This window comes from Prionailurus viverrinus, chromosome D4, assembly GCF_022837055.1.
Source record: "Prionailurus viverrinus isolate Anna chromosome D4, UM_Priviv_1.0, whole genome shotgun sequence".
NCBI lineage: Eukaryota > Metazoa > Chordata > Mammalia > Carnivora > Felidae > Prionailurus > Prionailurus viverrinus.
In genome coordinates this window covers 84,920,560-84,940,094 of record NC_062573.1, presented here as the reverse complement: position 1 = coordinate 84,940,094, position 19,535 = coordinate 84,920,560, and the positions used below count along the sequence as shown (strand labels likewise).

Genomic DNA, 19,535 nt, shown 5'->3' with positions numbered 1-19,535 from the left:
TTTCCGTGTCCGAAGATGGGAGGGGATGTGGCGGCGGCCCACGGAGCCACGTCTCAGGAACGACCCATCGCACAGGTCTGGACCGTGATTGGCCGTCGACTGAGGGAGAGGCTCTGGGCCGGAGTGCCTGGGCCCTCTGTGCCCCTCGGTCCCCCTTCCGTGCCTTCGCCCTGCAAACATGCCTGTGCTTCCCAAAGAGCTTCGGAAAGTTTGAGTTAACACTACCGTGTGAAATCGCATCTGTATACATTCAGACTGGGATCACAGAAACTCTCCCCAAATATGACAGCCCTGGAGTTAGAGGGAGACTGTCTCAGCGAGAGAGTTCAGGGTGGAGACACCCCTTGCCCTCAGCCGAAGCCTTCTAGCATTTAAGACACAGTCCAGAAAGTGCTAGACTAGACTTTGTCTTTAATGTCCACGAGGCCTGCAAAACGCCCCCCAGTGGTGGCGGTGATGCAGCCGGCCCCTGCCCTGGTGGGGAGAGGCGTGGACGGTGGGGAGTGGGCAGCTGGCCTCAGCCTCAGACTGTCCCTTGGGTGTGACCTGAGGAGCTGCCACTGATCCCAGGGTACAGGGGTCGCCCTGTTACTTCTGCTTACTTTGGCCCCATTTCCAGCAATAAAAGTTCCATCAGGGTGCGTGCTGCACGCAGGGTGAGGGCTGTGTCTGGTGGTGACTTCTGCGTCCCGAGTACGTGGTGGGGCCGTGGGGAGGGAGGCGGCTCTGCTTCCCCTCTCACCCCTGCATGGTTTCCCTACAGGCCTCGCGCTGCAGACGACCCTGGGGTCTGGGCTGCGCTCCTGGCCAGCTGAGCCCGTCTGACATTGATGTTTGCAATGCTCACACCACAGGAGGAAACGTCTCTGTCCCCGCGTGGTGACAGGGTGCCAAAATGTCCCTCTCGGCTTTTCCCGGGCTGCAGGAGGGAGGGCCGTGGCCCTGGGGGCCCTGCCCGGGGCGGGGGCCCTCTGTCACCCTGCAGAGCGCCCCTGGGCTTGGCCGCGTGACCGCTCACCCGTCCTCCACCAGCTCCAGGGACGACCCTGAAAGTCCTTTACTCCTCTCGTCACCTTTGGAGGACCCTTCCTCTCCAAGCCCAGCTTTGATGTGGGGATTGCTGTGAGGCTCCCCGAGCCCAGGGCTTCTCAGATGGGAGCAGGGCAGAAGCCCCTGAGGGGTGTTACAATCCTGGCCTCCTGGCTCACCCCGAGTCCCCTGTCCAGGAGATGGGGGTGCGGATGCCTCCTGGAGAAGTGCCGTCTTCTGCGAATGAACCCCTTTCAGTGTTAGCGCTGGGAGACACTGGGGACACCTGTGTCCCCATCCTGTGTCCCATGGAACCCAGAGTTTATGGTCCACACAGGGGGCCTGTGGCCAAGTAAGTCTGGGATCCGAGGCGCGCCCAACCTAGGCTTCCTCCAACAGCGCCTCCCAAACCCGCTTAAAAATGGAGCTGGTCTGAAGCCACCGTCCCATCTGCCCTGGGTAGGGTTCCCCCGGTACTAGTTTGAGAAGCTCTGCGAGCTCCACCCGTCCCGGGGGGGTTGCCGGCACAGTCTGCCCGCGTGTGGAGAGCCCTGTGCCCGTGCTCCCGCGAGCCCCCCGCACCGTCACCCATCTAACTCCTGAGCCTCTCCTAGGCGCTTCTCTGCCCCTCCCAGCCCTGCCTCGGCTTTGCAGAGCTGCTGCCTGTGCTGCAGAGGGAGGTGGTGAGGGCCGGCGGGGTCGGGAGGTGCTCGGTGGGTGGTCTGCCTCCCCTGCCCCCCTGCACGCGGGACTTCCTGAGGTCCGAGCCCGTGCACACCGCCTTGCACACGGTAGGCACTCAACTACTGACCGTGGCCGGGGTGGAGCCGGCTGCCTGCCTGCCCTTCCCCTCCTGAGCACAGGGGAGCTCTGGGGCACACGGTCATCCCTTAGGACACCTTACAGAGCTCGGTCATCCCTTAGGACACCTTACAGAGCTCAGCCATGGCAGGGAGCACCCTCTGGGACGGGGGACGACCCCTGTCCTGCGAGCAGGGAGCATCCGTGTCCTGGAGGAAGGAGGACCCCTGTCTTGGCGGAGGGAGCACCTATGTCCTGGGAGGAGGGAGCACTCCTGTCTTGGAGGAGGGAGCATCCCTGTCCTGGGAGCAGGGAACACTCCTGTCCTGGAAGGGGGGAGCGCCCCTGTCCTGGAGGAGGGAGCACCCCGTCCTGGGAGGAGGGAGTGTCCTATCCTGGGAGCAGGGAGCACCCATGTCCTGGGAGGAGGGAGGACCCTTGTCCTGGGAGGAGAGAGCACCCCTGTCCTGGGAGGAGGGAGTACCCATGTCCTGGGAGGAGAGAGGATCCCTGTCCTGGGAGGAGGGAGCACACCTGTCCTGGGAGGAGGGAGGACCCCTGTTTTGTAAACAGGGAGCACCCCTGTTCTCTGACCAGGGAGGACCTTTGAGCTGACCACCCCAGGTGACACTGGCTTCCGAGGGTTGAAGAGGGCAGGGCCATGTAGTGGACAGTCTCACTTTCTCAGAGCCAGTCTCCGAAGGCTCCACACACGCATTTCCCCCCACACCCCCATGGTTTCTGGGTCACGGGGTCCCAAATGGGTTTGCACTCTGGAAGATGACAGCGTTTTCTCAACTGCCTGGCAGAGTGGAGTGACTGGGGGTAGCTGGTCTCTGCTGGGCTGACCTGTTGTGTTGCACCAGCACACGCAGCCACAAACACAAATCATCCCCGGCAGAGGAACATGGTTGGTCAGGCTGCTGTTGTGCCCTGGAGGAGACATGGGGAGGGGGCGACAGGCAGCTTGGGCCATGCGGTTGTCCCTTCCGGCAGGGACTCTGGCGGGACGGCTCTGTGGGAGGAGGGGCCCGGGGCTGCCATTACTATCGAGGGTGGAATCAGACGGAGGTGGACAAGTCAGGGGCGCGCCAGCCCATGGAGCCGCCATCATCTGGCATGTGGGGGACCGTGTGTGTCCCACATTGGCAGCATTTTGGAGAAAGCTACCTTGTAGGTCCCTTCAGGTTTGATATTGTCTAGGAGTTTGTAAGAAAAAATAGTGCGTCAGCTCATGTCATGTGGCCGCTTAGGGAATTCAGAACGCCGAAGGACGTGGGGCGTCACGGCATCCCTGATTTGAAAGGAAGCAGGTGTCCCAGTCGCCGGGCTTCCCTGCGAAGGCTTGGGGCCGTGTCTCAGGGCTGCTGCTCGGAGACAGTCCAGGTCCTGCCCGCGCGTGTGGCAGCATGAACCTGAGATGTGCACGAGGTCTGGAGCGGGGCGGCTAGGATCCCAGCTCTGTCACTAGCTGTGTGACGCCGGTCCTCACTTTTTCCACCTGTACGGCGGGCAGGGGCATCACCACCGACACGTTTCCGGGGGCCGGCTCTGCTCTCTCGATGCGGGTGGTCCATACTGCCTGCGGCAAACACGTGGATGGCAGGACGGGGCCAGGGCTCCCTGCTGCCGGGGCTGCTGCTTCTGCGCACGGTCAACTGTGTGTGGCCAGAGCCCGTGGGCTTCCGGGTTAGGATTAGGGTTAGGGTTAGGGTTAGATACACGCAAGGGTTTAGATGAAAAAGAAGAGACTGCTTGACTGAGCTCGGAGCTGTATTCTTTCTGACCACTAGATGGCACCACACTCCAATCACGGAACCCCGACAGGCACTAGGTCAGGGCTCCTAAGGAGAGCCAGACAGGTTTTCAAAAACTTGTTAGTCTCCTTATCCTTCGTGCACCACACAGTTTGCCCCAAAAGCTCTAAGTTTGTCCTCCCTTCTTCACGACAAGCTCCAGAGCCAGCTGGTCTGAGTTCAAAACCGCACTTTGCCACCTCTTGTCTGCGTGACCTCAGGTAGGTTGCTTGCCCTCTCTGTGCCCAGGGTTCCTCATGTGACAACAGTACCTACCTAACGATTCAGGGATGTTTTTAAAGTGCCTGACCTATAGCCAGCCCTATAAAAAATCTGCTGAATAAAACCATTACACCGACACCGCTAATGTTAGCACACTCGAGATTTGCTTTTTATTTTTATGTATAAAAATGTTTCAAGATTGTATTTTAATGTAACCTCTACCCCCAGCATGGGGTCCGAACGTACAACCTGGAGATGGAGAGTCACGTGTTCTACCGACTGAGCCGGCCACGGCTCCCGCTCTGTTCTTCTCATGTGGGTGAAATTCAACGCTGAAAAACAGAATTGCACGTAGAAGCGTCTCTAAAATAACTTGAGAGTGTACGTAAATATTTTGCATTTTTAGAATTCCGGGTTATGCAAACAGCGGAAACAATCTTCACAATTTATTGCTGTAACTTACTTCTGGGAAGCAGGCATTTTCGCAAAAGGGAAGTGGAAGAATTTTATCCGTGGCTGCTTGCTGACACGGGCGTGGCGGCCACCTGCATGCCTCCGGGAAGGCGCGACCTCAGGTGAGCTTGACGGCTGTCCCTCCTTCGTGCCCTCAGTGCGCATCTGAGACTTTCTCCGGGTCATTCCGGAGTTACCAACCACTTCCCCTCCGCTGCGAACAGAATGGACCGGAGTCCGGTGTCAAGAGGGGCAGCTCGGTCAAAGGTCGTTGCCCCCCCCTCCCCCCCCCCCCCCCCCCCCCCCCCCCCCGCCCCGGCCCCCGCCCTGCCCGGAAACACAGCCTCGCGATGTCTGCCTTGTTGATCTCGTGACAGACATATGGCCAGCATCGCTCCTCTGTGCGATGCCCAGAGCACGAGTCAGGGGGATGGTGGCTGGAGCGGATTCTCTTCTCCGTGAGAAGTTTGAATTTGTCTTACCTGCAATGGAGTCGCAGAACGTTTAACTGCACAAAAGTACAAAGAAGAGGACGACCCATCTTTACAATCCCAGCGCTGCACGGTGCAGTCGGGGTTTCTGTCTGGACATTTTGAGTGGCTAGAGTCAGGTGCACTGATCAGCACAGGCCCCTGCAGTCAGTCACATGGCCCCTTGTCTGAGGTTTTGTCGTGTCACGAGATCGTCTCCGGAGCATCTCTTATGAGCCCGTAATGTTTCTTTCAGGACCACCTGCTGTATACCGCCTGCCTCCTCCGGTGGCTTCCGATTCCCACCGTTAGGAAGGAACGCCCCAGCAAACACTTCCTTGCGATGCACACGTTCCGTCGCCCTCGTTCAGGCGACTGAAGAACTGTGGGTTCGACAGGAGGACAAGCAGGAACTCTCTCTGCCTTGAAATCACGCACTAACCTTTTGCTCAAGGTAAAGCTAAGTGGGCAGCGGAACCCGCCTTTGAGCCTGCGGTGCTAACTTCGCCGCCTGAGTATCCAAGGCCCTTTCCTGGGTGCTCGCGCACCTGCTCTGAATCGTCCTTCAAACATAAAGGGGGACTTTCCGTTCGGAAGTTGGTGGCCGTACGTGCCCGGACTGCGCTGCACGCTAAGGGCTTCCCGCGTGCTGTTAGAGAAGAGAGTTAAACGCCAGCTCGTCGCCTACGGAGACTAGGCGTGGGGCGGGGGGGGGGGGGGGGGGGGGGGGGGGGGCAGGGTGGGGGCGCGCCATGTGACGTTTGGGCCGCGTCTGGGGCTCCCACCTACACAAACAAGCAGAGCAAATTTGTAAGTCATTTTAGAACCCTGCCCCCCAAACAAGAGCGGAGTGTGGGCCAAATGGTGACCTGGCGTGACCTTTAGAAACTCCCAGGGAGGCCCCTGAAAGGCAAACGTTCAGGGCTTCTTTCCGCGGGGCGGGGGTGGGGGCCCAGGCTTGAAGTCCGGGCGCACGGCCAGGCCGGGAAGGACAGCACATCTGCGGGCTTCTCGGGGTCGGGGGAGCGCAGCCACGGTGAGACCTGCTGTCACTGCCTGCGGCTGTGACATGTGTCACCGACCATTGCTTACTCACGGTGGGGGAAGTGCCACGCGCAGGAATGGCCCGCCCCCACCCCTCTAGGGGCTTCAGGGGTTTCAATGAGCCGTGAGTAACCGCTCTTTCCAGAAACCCCTCTTGACACACGGGCTGACCACAGACGTCCGGCCGGTGCTCCGTGGGGATTCCCCTTTCTCGTTTTCCCGTTCGGTCGCACCTGCCATCCAGTGACGCTCCCTGGGGTGGGGCGAGGGTCCCGCATAGCTCCCCGGGGTGACGGCGGGTGGGGGCGTCGCTGCCCTGTGCCCCATAGACCGGGGCGCATTTGAGACGCTGCTGCTGGGTTTTAGCTAATAGGTGTGTGTTTTGCACAAAGATTTGGTTTCTTTTTTGAGTTAATGAAGTTTTGTCACCAACTCATGCCCACACTGCCATCTGTGAGTTTGGGGGAAAAAAACCCAACGCTTCTTTGAAACCCAGGAGGCCTGTTGTGCCTTGTGAAGGGGCTGGATAAATAGGATGGGGTGGGGGTAAGAGGAACCCCTGTACCCTCTGCAAGGGACTCAACACAGGCTGTTCCAAGAGCCCTGGGCCCACACGAGACACAGTCCCACCCAGTGTGGGACACAAATGGTGCCTAACCAATTCGAGGTCGTTTTCTAAGAACCTGGCCCTTTTATTTTGCTTCTCAAACTTCTTCTTTTTTTTTCTTAACATTTATTTGTCTTTGAGAGACAGAGAGAGAGCGAGACAGAGCATGCGTGGGGGAGGGGCAGAGAGAGACGGAGACACGGAATCCGAAGCAGGCCCCGGGCACCAAGCTGTCCGCACAGAGCCCGCCGCGAGGCTCGAACCCACGAACCGTGAGATGGTGACCTGAACTGAGGTCGGACGCCTAACCGACTGAACCACACAGGTGCCCCTAAACTTGTTTCCGTTTGAAGTTTGCAAGGGCGGAAGCAGATGATGTAGAGGAGCAAAGTAGCTGACGGTGGTGAACCGGAGAGGAGCCGCCTGGTCTGGAGGCCCCTGTGCGTGTCCCTCCGGCTGATGGTTACTGTGGGGGTGGGGGTGGGGACCGCAGGCACATGGGGACCAGATCTTCCCATTTTCCAAGAGAAGCTGGAAAAGCAGAATTTTCTGTGAGAGCAGCCGGTTTGGAAACCTGGCTTTGACTTTGTCCCCGAGACGAGCCACAGGCCAGAGGAGCCCTGCGCGCAAGGAACCCGGTGTCCTACGGCCACTGGCCACCGGCTTGCCATTTGATGGCCACGTGCTCACTCTAGAAGTAAACAAGTTTTGCCTCATAAGGTTTACTGCTCACTCGAAGCCCACCTCTTTCCATCCCCCAGCGAGCGGCAACTCTCCCACATCGTAGTCAGGCCGTGAGACTAACTATTTTGGGTTAGCAAAAATAGTTAAGTAACATTTCCAAAGAGTCTTTTAAAAAAGTATTTATTTATTTTGAGAGAGAGAAAACACGAGTAGAGGAGGGGCAGAGAGAGAATCCCAAGCAGGCCCCACACCGTCCGTGCAGAACCCGATGTGGGGCTCGATCTCACAAACCAGAGATCATGACCTGAGCTGAAATCAAGAGCCGGATGCTTAACTGACTGAGCCACCCAGGCACCTCCCAAAGGGTCTTTAAAACAGAGCATCCCCGAGGACGTGTGTTTCATAAAGTCACTATCACCCTCATTATTAAGGCTCGGGGAAGGCTTAGGGGTGCCATCACGGGGAGTTTGGATGACATCACAGCATCCTAGGACCTGGGGCTCCAGCGGGCTGAGTCACTGGCCGAACGTAGCTTGGGAGCAGGTGGGGCATGTGGTCTGCCCGGGGCAGGTAACCGGGATGGGTGCGGGCACTACCCCTCTCCCGGGAGTCCCACCAGTAGGTGGGGAAACGGCAGACCCAACAGCTCCTGCATTTGTCTAGACCCCAAGGTGGTGGTGGCTGGGTCTGGTGGAGGCCACATTGGCTTCCAGGTAAGACGTCTCTTTCCCAGTTGAGATGAGGGCGTTGCGGCCATTTGGACTGACCGAATACATCCGTGTGAAGCCACATCCTATGGCATATACCAGAAAGGCGGTTTTCCTGAAACCAAATACCCTAAAAATGTGAGCAGAGGAGAATGGCCCACGGGCTTGTCAGCCCTCTTCCTCCAGGTTGGCTCAGTGCCACCTGGAAATGCTGCCCCGCCCACCGCGTCCCCTCCCCAGCCAGGCCTGTCCAGTGGCCTTCCTGTAGGAGGAGGGGCTAAGACCGGATACCCCCAGAGTTGTATTGTTATAAAGTGGGGAGGCTGGGGTAAGATGTACGCTAAGTTCTATCTGCAACATTTCCTGGGGACCTGGAATTAATACATTTTAAGATTTTTAATACAAAGAAAAAGATCAATACCTAAACCTCCGTCCCTTAAAAATAAACATTTTGTATCAAGACATACCCTCATTCCGCAAACCACCAGCAAAGAAGGAAAGGAAGCAGCAGCAGGTGAAGGCTTCAGGTGCCTGGCTCTCGCCACTAGAAGAAGTCACCTGGGATTTCTGGGACAGGAGGTGAGCACGCACAGGCTTCTCCGAATCCCGGAAGTGGCCCTGCCTTCGCAGAGTCTAAGTCCACTGGGGGGTGTGCAGGCCGCCAGTTCATTCTGTCGTCCTCTTTCTAGAAGTTTAGCAGCAGCGCCTGGCTTGCTGCGAATCCCCGTGCAGGCTCCAGGATCTTAGAAAAGGGGGCCATGAAGCACACCCCGGCGCGACAGCGTAAGTGATGCTGTCCATGGTCAGTCTGCAAGTGCCGGCTTACGGGCCCCAAACGGTGACCTCACAGCAGGGGCTGCGTACCTCTTCTAGCTTTAGTTGTCATAAGTGGCAAACAAGCTTGTTATATACGTATATTTAAGCCATTAAAACATTTCAAAATAGCCTAAGAAATCTGGGCTCTGCCTCCATCAGGACTGGGTCGGAGTGTCCTTTTGTCCTCATTCCCCCCGCCCCACCCCCGGGGTGGGTTGCGCAGCCCTTCCTCTGGTTTCCATTAGTGCGCAGCTGGGTTGGGGCTCAGCGGACCCGCCAGGGCCAACCCCCTAGAAGCCAACGGAAGTGGGGGCGGGGGTAGCCCGAGTCTTTCTGGACAGCCTGTAGGTGGCGCTCCGGGAAAGGGATTCCGAGCTGCCTTCCTCGAGTCCCTGGGGACAAGAGCTCCGGGTCCCTGCGGAGCGCACCTGGCTGCGTAGACAGTGCAGAGCCCCGTGGGAGGACTCGGGGGGGGGGGGGGAAATCACATGCAAAGCGGCGCCCCTGCTGGGGATGCGCACCCAGGCGCGCAGGAGCGGCACGTGGCCCGACCTCCACGCGCCGGGCAGCCCCGCGACCCCCACGCGCGGCGGGGCCCTAGCAGCCCCACCCTGCGGCAGGTGGACAGTGTCGCTATGAAGAGAAAGCCTGGATTGTCCCTCCTGCAAACCGCCACACGCCAGACCTCCGCTATTGTGCGCTCTCCATAGAAATGCAAACGAGCCGCGTGCGCCGGCCGCAATCTGCTCGAGCGTCCCAGCGCCCCGCAGCGCAGCGCTCGGCCGCGGGCGGGGAGGTCGGCTGGGACCCTCCAGGGCGGCGGGGTCGGGGCGCTGAGTGTGCGGGGAGGCCTGGCGGGCGGACTCGCGCTGTCGCCCGAGGCAGCTGTGCTGAGGCCCTTTGCAAGCTTAAAGCCCGAGCTGGGTGCTTTATACTTTAAGTTCCGGTTTAAAAGCAACAGTCTGCTAAACTTGAAATTAAAAGTAAAGAAGAAAATAGAAAGGTAGCAACAAAAATAAGTGCAAAACAAATCTTTAGTTTCTCCAAAGGTGTATTTCACAAATTACAGCGTCCTATTAGCAAGCAAGATATTTTTTTTTTTAACTTTTTCCTTTTAAGGACTTAAAACAACAAAAAGGCGAGTGAAATCTGCAGGCTCCAGTCTGCCTGGTAACACCCGGACAAAAGCGGCAGATTTGAGGCATTGTCATCCCCCGCACCCCTCCCCACGTGGCCTTCTGGCACGAGCCGCGGCCGCCGCCTCATTTGCATCAGAAAGCGAGCGCCGGCCAATGGGCGCGCAGCCTAGCGCCAGCTGGCGGCGGGGCGGCCCTGCCTATATAAGGGCGCGCGGCGGGCCGGGGCGCACTTGCCAGCCGTGCGCTCGCCGGGTGGCCCCAGCCTCCCGGTGCCCGCCGCGTCCGCGCCCCTCGCTCCTTTCGTGGATAACTAGCTAGCTGCTCGCCGACCGAACCATGACTCTGGAGGAAATCCGCGGCCAAGACACGGTTCCCGAAAGCACCGCCAGGTGGGTCGGCGCCGGGCGCCGATATCTTGGGGCGTGGGGAGCCTGGCCGTGTACTGGACGCAGCCGGTCCGGCGGCCACCTTCGGGGAGCCGCGCGGGTGGGAAGCCGCTGGGCGGGAGCCGGGGCGCCCGAGGTGCCTGTCTTCGGCTGGGGTGCCCGGGGTGTGTCCCCGGGGCTGGGGGATCCCGCCGCGCCTTCTGGCCAGTCCCCACTCACGGCGCTGGCTCGTCCGCAGGATGCAGGGCGCCGGGAAAGCGCTGCACGAGCTGCTGCTGTCGGCACAGCGCCAGGGCTGTCTCACCGCCGGCGTCTATGAGTCCGCCAAAGTCCTGAACGTGTGAGTGTGGACGCGGCCCCGGGTGGGAGCGACCGGGGGCTGGGGGGGCGGCGGCGGGGCACCCCGGGCTCGCCGCCTCGCCCTCACCGCCCCCTCCCCGCCCGCGCAGGGACCCCGACAACGTGACCTTCTGCGTGCTGGCCGCCGACGAGGAGGACGAGGGCGACATCGCGCTGCAGATCCACTTTACGCTGATCCAGGCGTTCTGCTGCGAGAACGACATCGACATCGTGCGCGTGGGCGACGTACAGCGGCTGGCGGCGATCGTGGGCGCGGGCGACGAGGAGGCCGCGTCGGGAGACCTACACTGCATCCTCATTTCGGTGAGTGTGGCCTCCGCCCGGGTGTCGCCCCGCCGCGGCCGGCGGCCGGCGGCCAGCCAGGCTGACCTCTGCGCTCTGCCCGCAGAACCCCAATGAGGACGCGTGGAAGGACCCCGCCTTGGAGAAGCTCAGCCTGTTTTGCGAAGAGAGCCGCAGTGTCAACGACTGGGTGCCCAGTATCACCCTCCCCGAGTGACAGCCCGGAGGGGGCCTTGGTCTGATCGACGTGGTGACGTCCCGGGGCGCCTAGCGCGCGGCTGGCTCTGTGGACGCGCCCTCGGAGGTGGGGCGCCGGTCCGGAGCGCTGCGTGGAGAGCTGCGAGGAGGGGCGGTCCCCTGCAGGAGGGGCCCGGCGGCGGCGGCGGCGGCGGCGGCGGCGGCGGCGGCAGGGGCGAGGCTGGCCCCCAGCCCGGGACTCTGCGAGTGTGGGGAGCGGCCGCTTGCCCGGGAAGGCCGGAGGCGGGCCGTGGGCCACGGGGCCGGGAAGGACGCACCGGCCGGGCAGGCGTGACTCAGCAGCCTGCGCGCGCTCTCGACAGGAAGGAGGGGAAAGGCCAGGCGGGCGAGGCCTGGACGACAGTTGCAGGAGCTCCGTCGGACTGAGCAGCACCGCTGTGCACCAGCGGGCCGGGCGATGCTCGGGTTTCGGAAGGATTATGCTGCTGCACCTTTGAGTTTTTGACAATAAATTTACTGAAACAAACTTCTTCTCTTTATTGAGGGCAGGGGGTCCTTGCCCGAGGGGGAAGCGGTGTGCAGGGTTCCAGGTGATCGCCGACCCCCTGGGGACTGCCTGGCACCTACCATCCTCCGGTGGGGCTGAGTTAGGGGCTCCTGGGGCGCTGGGAATGGGGGAGGGGCGCTGGAGCGTGTTAGGGCCGAACTCGAGCCCTGCCCCCATTTGTCTGTTTTTAGGGAGATTTTTAAACTTGCAAGACAGGAGCATACTTGAGATAAGACATCAGGGCAGCAGCTAAAGGCTGGCCATCCAGCCTGATAACAGCGGCCTCTCCCTCCCCTCCCCCTCTCCTGCCCGCAGCCCCCTCCCTGCTGACAGCTGCTTATCAGAGCGGCGTGCAGGATGCAGGCGGCGCCCTCCTGCACAATGAACGCTGCCTCGTGCAGCCGCTGCCCTTTGTGGTCCCCAAGGATGGTGGCAGAATGCTCTCGGGAACCTTCTCCTCTTAAAGGCTCGGCGCTTACGGCAATGTCACCACGGTATTAATATCGTGGATGACATGATGCCTGTGTTTAAGCATGAGTCATCATTTTGTCACGGCTGTGGTAGAACTTCAAAGATCTGAGCAAAAATGGGAAGACATCGTCGACACAAACGGGGTGAGCCATTGTGAGTGGAGCCGGCTTCTGTTACCTGCTATTCCGAGCGCTCTCTGCCCACACGGAGTTAGGAGGCTGTGTTCACAATCCCATTTAAACACTTGTGGAAGCAAAAGAATTTAAAGCTTTTCCACAAAGACCTTCTTTGAGAAACATCCAGGAGCCGGGGGATGGGGGGAGATGTCCGGAGTGAATCAATCTTTTTTATTAGGCCAGTATGCCTTGATTGCGCCTCTCTGCTTGGCCGGAGCCACGTCCGGCGGGGGAAATGCCCATGGGGCTGGCCTGCTGTTAGCAAGCTGCCTGGCAGCCCAGGGGGCCTTCTGGGCAGAGGAGGGATGGTGTATCGTTTTCCTAAGCAGAAAATTCTCCCGAGTTACCAGCCGTCCCAGGTGGCCGATTCACCCAGTTGGGCTCCACTTTTTAAATTCTCTCCAAATCCTGGAAGTCTTCACAGGAAAAGAGGACTGCTCGAGCTTAATTATTCTTCTCAGAATGAAAGTGTTCTGTTTCACATTTATCATCTCTTCGAGACGTTTCCCCCTTGATGAGACAGAGGCCCAGTGAAATAATTCAGGTCTGTGTGTGTGTGTGTGTGTGCGTGTCCCTGAGTTTCGTTAATATTTTACCTACTCGCTTCTCAGAACCTCGAGCGTATGTCTACGCCAGCGTGCATCCTGGCAAACGACCATTTGCCACAGCAGGCTATAGTAAACACAAATGGGGCATAATTACTTTAAAATGTGCCCTTTGGTGAGTGAATTCACAGAACATTGCACAGAGCAGGCAGGCAGACACTCCTGCTGGCCGCCTGACCCCTCATAGACCAGTCAGTTGGCAACTCTTAAGAAACTCGGCTTTCTTGGATTGGAACTCACAGCCAGGGTGCCTGCTGGAGCCTCAGGGGCCAGGAGAATTTGCAGGCAAAAAAATGCACGCTTGGACGGTGCAAACCCCAAAGCTGCTGGTTTTGTTTTGCTTTGTTGTTTTGTTTTTGATGAATGGGATTTTATGCAATTACAATGAGATACCCAGGTGATAAAACGCACGGTGCTTGTGACACAGTGCTGCCTCCACACTTCCAGCAACCGCGAGTGGTAATGCGTAGATAAGCGGGTGATCACGGGCACACGGAGGCGATCCACACAGACTGGGCCCGGAAAGCGCTGCATGAATGTTAATGACAATAGTACTTGAAAGTTAATGAAGGCATTTGCTGCAGATCACAGAACGCCAGGTGGGCTGGTACATTTAGGGCCCGAGTTCTGGTCCAGGGAGATCCTGGGCTGTGAGCCGGCTCTGTCCAGGTGTCCAGTTCTGACCCGGTTCTGGCCCGCCATCCCCCACAGGAAAATTTCCGGGCGCCATTCGGGGTAGTTGGTGTTTATCCCTCGTTTTGCCGATGAGAAAGTGACCTCGGGTAGGTGAAGTGGCTGCTGCTGGTGAGCTCTTAGGGGGTCCCAGTTGCGTCCGATGCCCCGTAGACCTGCGTTTCCAAGGCTGGTGGAGGGCTGTCTGGCCCCCACGGTGGCCGGTCCGTCCCAGGCCCAGCTGACCGACGTGCCAAAGGCCGCACGTGAGGCTTCTCCAGAGGGAAGGCGGTGGCTGGGAGCATGTGATGGGAGCAGCACGGATCTACCTGCCCATGACGGTGGGAACCTGGCCTGACGGGTCTGGAAGTGTCGTCTTCTGGTTAAGGCCAAACTTCCTGTTGCCGCCATGGCTTCGCGTTACTCCGAGAAGACACGCTTCTCTGCCTCCCCAGCCTCTGGACGTGGGACAGCAGGTCAGTGAAATACAGGAACGTCCGGTGGGGTCTGAAAGCCAAGTCCTGGAAAGCAAGGTCAGTTAAGGAAACAGCGTCAAAAGGATGTAAAAGCTTTTCCTTTTCTTCCCCCAGAGCAGGCACAGACCCTACAACCACGGGCCATTTCTTCATCATCCCGCACACTGGTTATAGTTTTACCTCGAGGGGAGGTGGGATTCACAGGACTCAGCCGTTCAGGGCTCCAGGCCGGTCTCGGGTTGGAGGCATCAGCCCCGTCGTGCGGCGAGGGGGTGGAAGAGATTCGGCTCTTTGGCTCGGACTCCTCAGCTACCCCGTCTTTGTGACAGTGGCCCGGGGCCACATTCGTGTACAACTTTTCTTCCCCAAGTGGGAATAACCCAGGAGGAAGATTTACACTTGTTGCATTTTTTTTTTAATGTTTATTTATTTTCGAGAGAGAGACACACAGAACACAAGCTAGGAGAGGCAGAGAGAGGGAGACACAGAATCTGAAGCAGGCTCCAGGCTCCGAGCTGTCGGCACAGAGCCCGACATGGGGCTCGAACTCACAAACCGTGAGATCGTGACCCGAGCTGAAGTCGGATGCTTCTTAACCGACTGAGCCACCCCAGCACCCCAAACTTGTTACATTTCTATTCTGGCAGAGCACAGGCCAATGGAATTCTAAGTGGGAACATCGACCCAACAGTGAAAAGCAAAGTTGAAAGAAAAGATACAGGCTGGAGAAGGTATCCTGTTTCTCAGCAAGACCCCAGCGGTTCCTGGACCACCCCCCCACCCCCACCCCACAGGATGGGAAGCATGGACCCCAGGAAGGAGGGGGCGGACAGTAGGTCAGGCAGGGTGAGGACCGCTGTAGGAAGACGCCCCGAAAACCATTGTGCGTGCATTTCTGCCCGGGGTTTCTGCAAATCGCTCCTGTGCTGGTTCTGTGGGGGCCCAGACAATGACAAGGAAGGGGGAGAGGCTCCCGGAGCGTCCAGAGGCATTTCTCTCGCATTTCTTGTGGCAATGATCCCGTGTCTCCACACCGTCTCTTTCCATCCCTGTCTCTCGGCACAGACCCCACCCCCTCAGATCTAGGCTCTGAGACCCCTTGTGCCGGCCTTGACCTCTGCTGTCACCCCGCCTTCCTGATCACTGGCTCCAGTTACCTGCCTACAACACGGGTATCATGGTGGCACCCCTGTCACCCCACGGATAACGGAGATGACAGCATTCTTGCTGCCCTCGGGGCCCTGCCCTGCTCCCCACATCAGGCGGGGCCTCCCCCTACTTTGCAGGCCGCCTCCTCTCCCTGCAAGCCTCTCCTACGTACTATGGAGGTCTGTTTACAAGCCTGAGCGTCCTTCATGGAGAGGGACAGAATTTCCTCTGAAATACTCTGCCTCCAACGCGGTGCCTGGGACACAGTGGCAAGGGCTGCGCTTTGAATGTCTAATGGCAGAGGGAGAAGTGAGCCATCCACGCGGGGACACTGGTGTGGGGTCTGTTGCAGGACAGGGCCTGGGTTTGTCCTTCCGTCTTCATCGGCACGATCTTCGTGAGCATCGAGTGCGTTTGCCAGGAGCCCGTTCTGGGAACGGAGTCGAGATGCTGGACGCTTTGGAGACCTTATATTTTACAGGAAGCAACACCATTTGTTTTTTTCAGTAGGAAGACACACGCAGTGAGAAGTGCCAGTTTCCCAAAGGATGGAGGAAGAGGAGGGAGCAGGTGGCGGGACCCTGAGTGGGGCCGAGCGGCAGGAGGGTTTGACTGTCTGTCCTGTAGGGAGCGGGGAGCTCTGCGTCCTGTGCAGGAGGAGGGACTGGCTGCCAGCCCCTGAGGACCGGCTGTAAGGGTCAGCCTGGATGTGGGGTGTTCGTGGATGGGCGAGGGGGCTTCTGAAGGTGTCGCCCGCCCTGCCCAGGGTGGCCCGGCCCGGGGAGACCCAGCCGCAGGTATTGGAGGGAAGGCGGGGCCGGGGGCTTCTGGAGGGACTTCCCCTGGCACCTGTCCCAGTTTCCCTGCGGAGCCAATGGCCCTGAACCTGGCTGGGTGTTTCCCGTGTGTCGTGCAGGGCTGACGGGGGCTCATGGTTCTCTCGCTGTCTCTGTGCTGCCTGAGGCTGTCCTTCATCCAAGGGGTCTTGAGGAGGCCTGCGGGCCTGGCGGGAGGCTGGGGAGGGCCGGGACTTGGAAGCCGGGGCTCCACCTCCCCCTGCGACCCCCAGAGCAGGCTCCGTGCTTTCTGCCGGCTAACTAGAGCCCAGGCCCACTCCTAACACGGGAGCTCGGATCCCGGGAGGGTGGTTCTGGGTGCAGTGTTTGCAGAGGTGTCCCAGTCTGGTCTGAGCCAGCAAGCCCCTCGTGGGTTCTAGAACCTACTTTGACAGAAAGAGCACGTGGAGTGCAAAATGTGATGGGCCGTGATGCTGCAGTGGGTGGGGAGCGGCCACGCGGTCTGCTGGGACGGTCTCCTCTCTGGGACAGCCACGACGTTAGAAATCACGGAGACAAATCCGGCCACAGACCTGCCACCCAGCTCCGCGCAGGGGTTAACTCAGCATCTTGGCGTGAGTGTGGTAGTCATGGTCCACATGACCCTTCCTGGCACCTGAGGGTTCCAGGCTGTGCACCAGACCCCCTGAGGGCTCCAGGCCAGGCCCCAGGCCCCCCTGAGGGTTCCAGGCCAGGCCCCAGGCCCCCCTGAGGGTTCCAGGCCAGGCCCCAGGCCCCCCTGAGGGTTCCAGGCCAGGCCCCAGGCCCCCCTGAGGGTTCCAGGCCAGGCCCCAGGCCCCCCTGAGGGTTCCAGGCCAGGCCCCAGGCCCCCCTGAGGGTTCCAGGCCAGGCGCCAGGCCCATACCCGTGTGCCCTAGTGCCTGCTGTCTCTGGCCTTCTCAGCTACACCCTGTTTCCCAAAAGCACAGCGTCTGGGGCTTTACTTCCCTGTGCCCCCACCCTGGCCCCAGCTCCCGCCAGGTACTCCTTCAGGGAGCAGATGGTTTTAAATTTCTGAAACACAAACCCTTTATCTGAAACATCTGCACGGTCCGAGCATCTGTTAGACAAATGGTGCATGGGCTCGGTGCTGGGGCTGTGAGATGGTGCAGAGGGGGTGCCCATAGGTTCAAGGGACCCACACCTCCATGGAGCCCCCTGCTGTGGAGTGAGGTAGGGAGGGCCCGTTGGTCCCAAGGAGGAAGAGGCCTCAAATCCCATCCAGGGTAGGATTTCGCCGTTAACTCACCATCTGCCCTTTCCAGTGGGAAAAGTGATACAGTTTCATACAAAGACTTAGGTTTGCAAATAAAAGTATCAATTAATAGGGACACCTATTAATAGGGATGGCTCAGTCAGTTAAGCCTCCGACTACAGCTCAGGTCATGATCTCTCAGTTTGTGGTTCGAGCCCGGCATCCGGCTCTGTGCTGACAGCTCAGAGCCCGGAGCCTGTTTCAGGTTCTGTGTCTCCCTCTCTCTCTGCCCCTCCCCCGCTTGTGCTCTGTCTCGCTCTCTCTCAAAAATAAATAAACATTAAAAACCTTTTAAAAAAGTATCAATTAACATGCTCAATGTTACAATCTGGAATCTGGCCCGAGGTCCCGCTGTGCTTGGCTTCCCGGCCCCCAACTCCGGGCTCTGTGCATCCAGGACGGCTCGTCCAATGGGAGGAGGGCACCACATGGGCTTCTCCTAGGACTTGGCCAACAGAGGGGTGCGGGGAGAGAGGTCCCTTCTCCCTGTCCCTCTCGCTGCGGTAACACCCCTGCCCCTGCCCTGCACCCCTGCCAGGAGCCCCTCCCCCATGTGCACTGGGCTACCAACTCCTCCCTTGGCCATGCAGCCCCGTGGCTCAGCCACCTCAGGGAGTGGTAGCAGGCCCCGGCCACCGCAGCTCAGGTGGTGGGTCTTCTTGGAACAGGGAGAGTGGCCATCTGAACCTGGAATTGCCTGGCTATGTCTGGGGGTCTTGTGTGGATCCTGAGCTCCGGTTCACTGCAGACAGCTCATTTCCAGCAAGCCTCCGGTAGCACTGAGCACTGTCTGTGGAGGACATCTGAGCCCCCAAGGCACCCCCCGGGCCTGGGGGCTAGTCCCGAAGTTACCCTGAACGGGACTTCCCATTTGCTCCAGGTCTGGCTGACAGCTGGCAGCAGAGGGGTCTGTCCCCCTGCAGATGGGACCCTATGGAGGTGGCCATGGAGAAAGGGGAGGGGTGCCGGCCCCATGATCAGACAGGGGCTGGTCCCGGCTCCTGGCCCCTACTGGGCATGGAGCCAGAGCCCTGGGTGGGATGAGGGGTGAGGCTGCTTTTGAGTTCCTGAGCACTGGCCGCTTCCCAGCTGTGGCCTCAGGAAACCTCTACCTCTCTGAGCGTTGATTTCCACATTTGAAAGAACTTGACCTTACACAGGGCCCGTGGGTGCAGAGGGGCCCAATGTGCTAGGTGACCCTGGATTTGACGTTGGGTGGGTTGTTGGCGGTGGTCCCTGCCTCAGTCACTCAGCGCCTCTCGGAACCGGGGGACTCTTTGCCCTTAAACAAAGAACTGAAGCCAGCCGGGTCTCAATGTCTCCCAATTATAGGATTCCAGTGTTTTGGGGTCCCAGAATTTGTTCTACTGACAGCTTCCTCCTCCCACATGTGCACACACATGCACGCCCCCAAATGCACACATGGCACACACATGCACACAACACACACGTGCACAACATATGCATGCAGACCTGTGCACACACATACGTACCCACGTGCGCATGTGCGCACACGCACACAACATGCATGCACACAAATAGACACGTGCACACACGATGCATATGTGGCATACCGCTTACATGCACATGTCCATGTGCATGTGCACATATGCACACACAGGTGCACACACAATGCACACACACAGGTGCACACACATATGCACACACAATGCACACACACAGGTGCACACACATATGCACACAGGTGCCACACATATGCACACACAGGTGCACATACACGCACACACAATGCACACACAGCTGTGCACACATAGGCACACACAGGTGCACACACGTAGGTGCGCACACACGGGTGCACATACATGCACACACATATGCACACAAAGGCGCACACACAATGCACACACATAGGTATACACCCATATGCACACACACGCACAATGCATACACACAGGTGCATGCATACACAATGCACACACACAGGAGTGCACACATGCACACACAGATGCAGATACATGCACACACAATGCACACACACAGGGGAACACACATATGCACACGGGTGCACACACATGCACACACAGGTGCACACACAGGTGCACATACATGCACACACAATGTACACACACAGGTGCATACACATATGCACACACAGGTGCACATACATGTACACACATATGCACACACAGGCGCACACACAATGCACACACATAGGTATACACCCACATGCACACACACGCACACGCACAATGCATACACACAGGTGCGTGCATACACAATGCACACACACAGGTGCGCACACAGATGCACACACAGATGCACACACAATGCACATACACAGGTGCACACACATATGCACACAGGTGCCACACATATGCACACACAGGTGCACA

At 59.0% G+C, this 19,535-nt stretch overlaps 1 protein-coding gene across 1 annotated transcript; it reads left to right on the top strand.

Moving 5' to 3' along the window:
• The first annotated feature begins 9,984 nt into the window (after nucleotides 1–9,984).
• On the top strand, nucleotides 9,985–11,512 carry GADD45G (growth arrest and DNA damage inducible gamma). Its single transcript, XM_047830357.1, has 4 exons — nucleotides 9,985–10,157; nucleotides 10,393–10,494; nucleotides 10,604–10,817; nucleotides 10,903–11,512. Exons 1-4 carry the CDS (start codon nucleotides 10,105–10,107, stop codon nucleotides 11,011–11,013), a joined length of 480 nt encoding a protein of 159 aa, XP_047686313.1. The 5' UTR covers nucleotides 9,985–10,104; the 3' UTR covers nucleotides 11,014–11,512.
• The last annotated feature ends 8,023 nt before the right edge of the window (nucleotides 11,513–19,535 follow it).

Excerpts from the sequence above, each read along its gene's own strand:
- GADD45G (XM_047830357.1), top strand. The coding sequence starts at position 10,105 with ATGACTCTGGAGGAAATCCGCGGCCAAGACACGGTTCCCGAAAGCACC. Across the intron at positions 10,495-10,603 it reads TCCGCCAAAGTCCTGAACGT|GGACCCCGACAACGTGACCT; the intron begins GTGAGTGTGGAC and ends CCGCCCGCGCAG. Across the intron at positions 10,818-10,902 it reads TACACTGCATCCTCATTTCG|AACCCCAATGAGGACGCGTG; the intron begins GTGAGTGTGGCC and ends CTCTGCCCGCAG.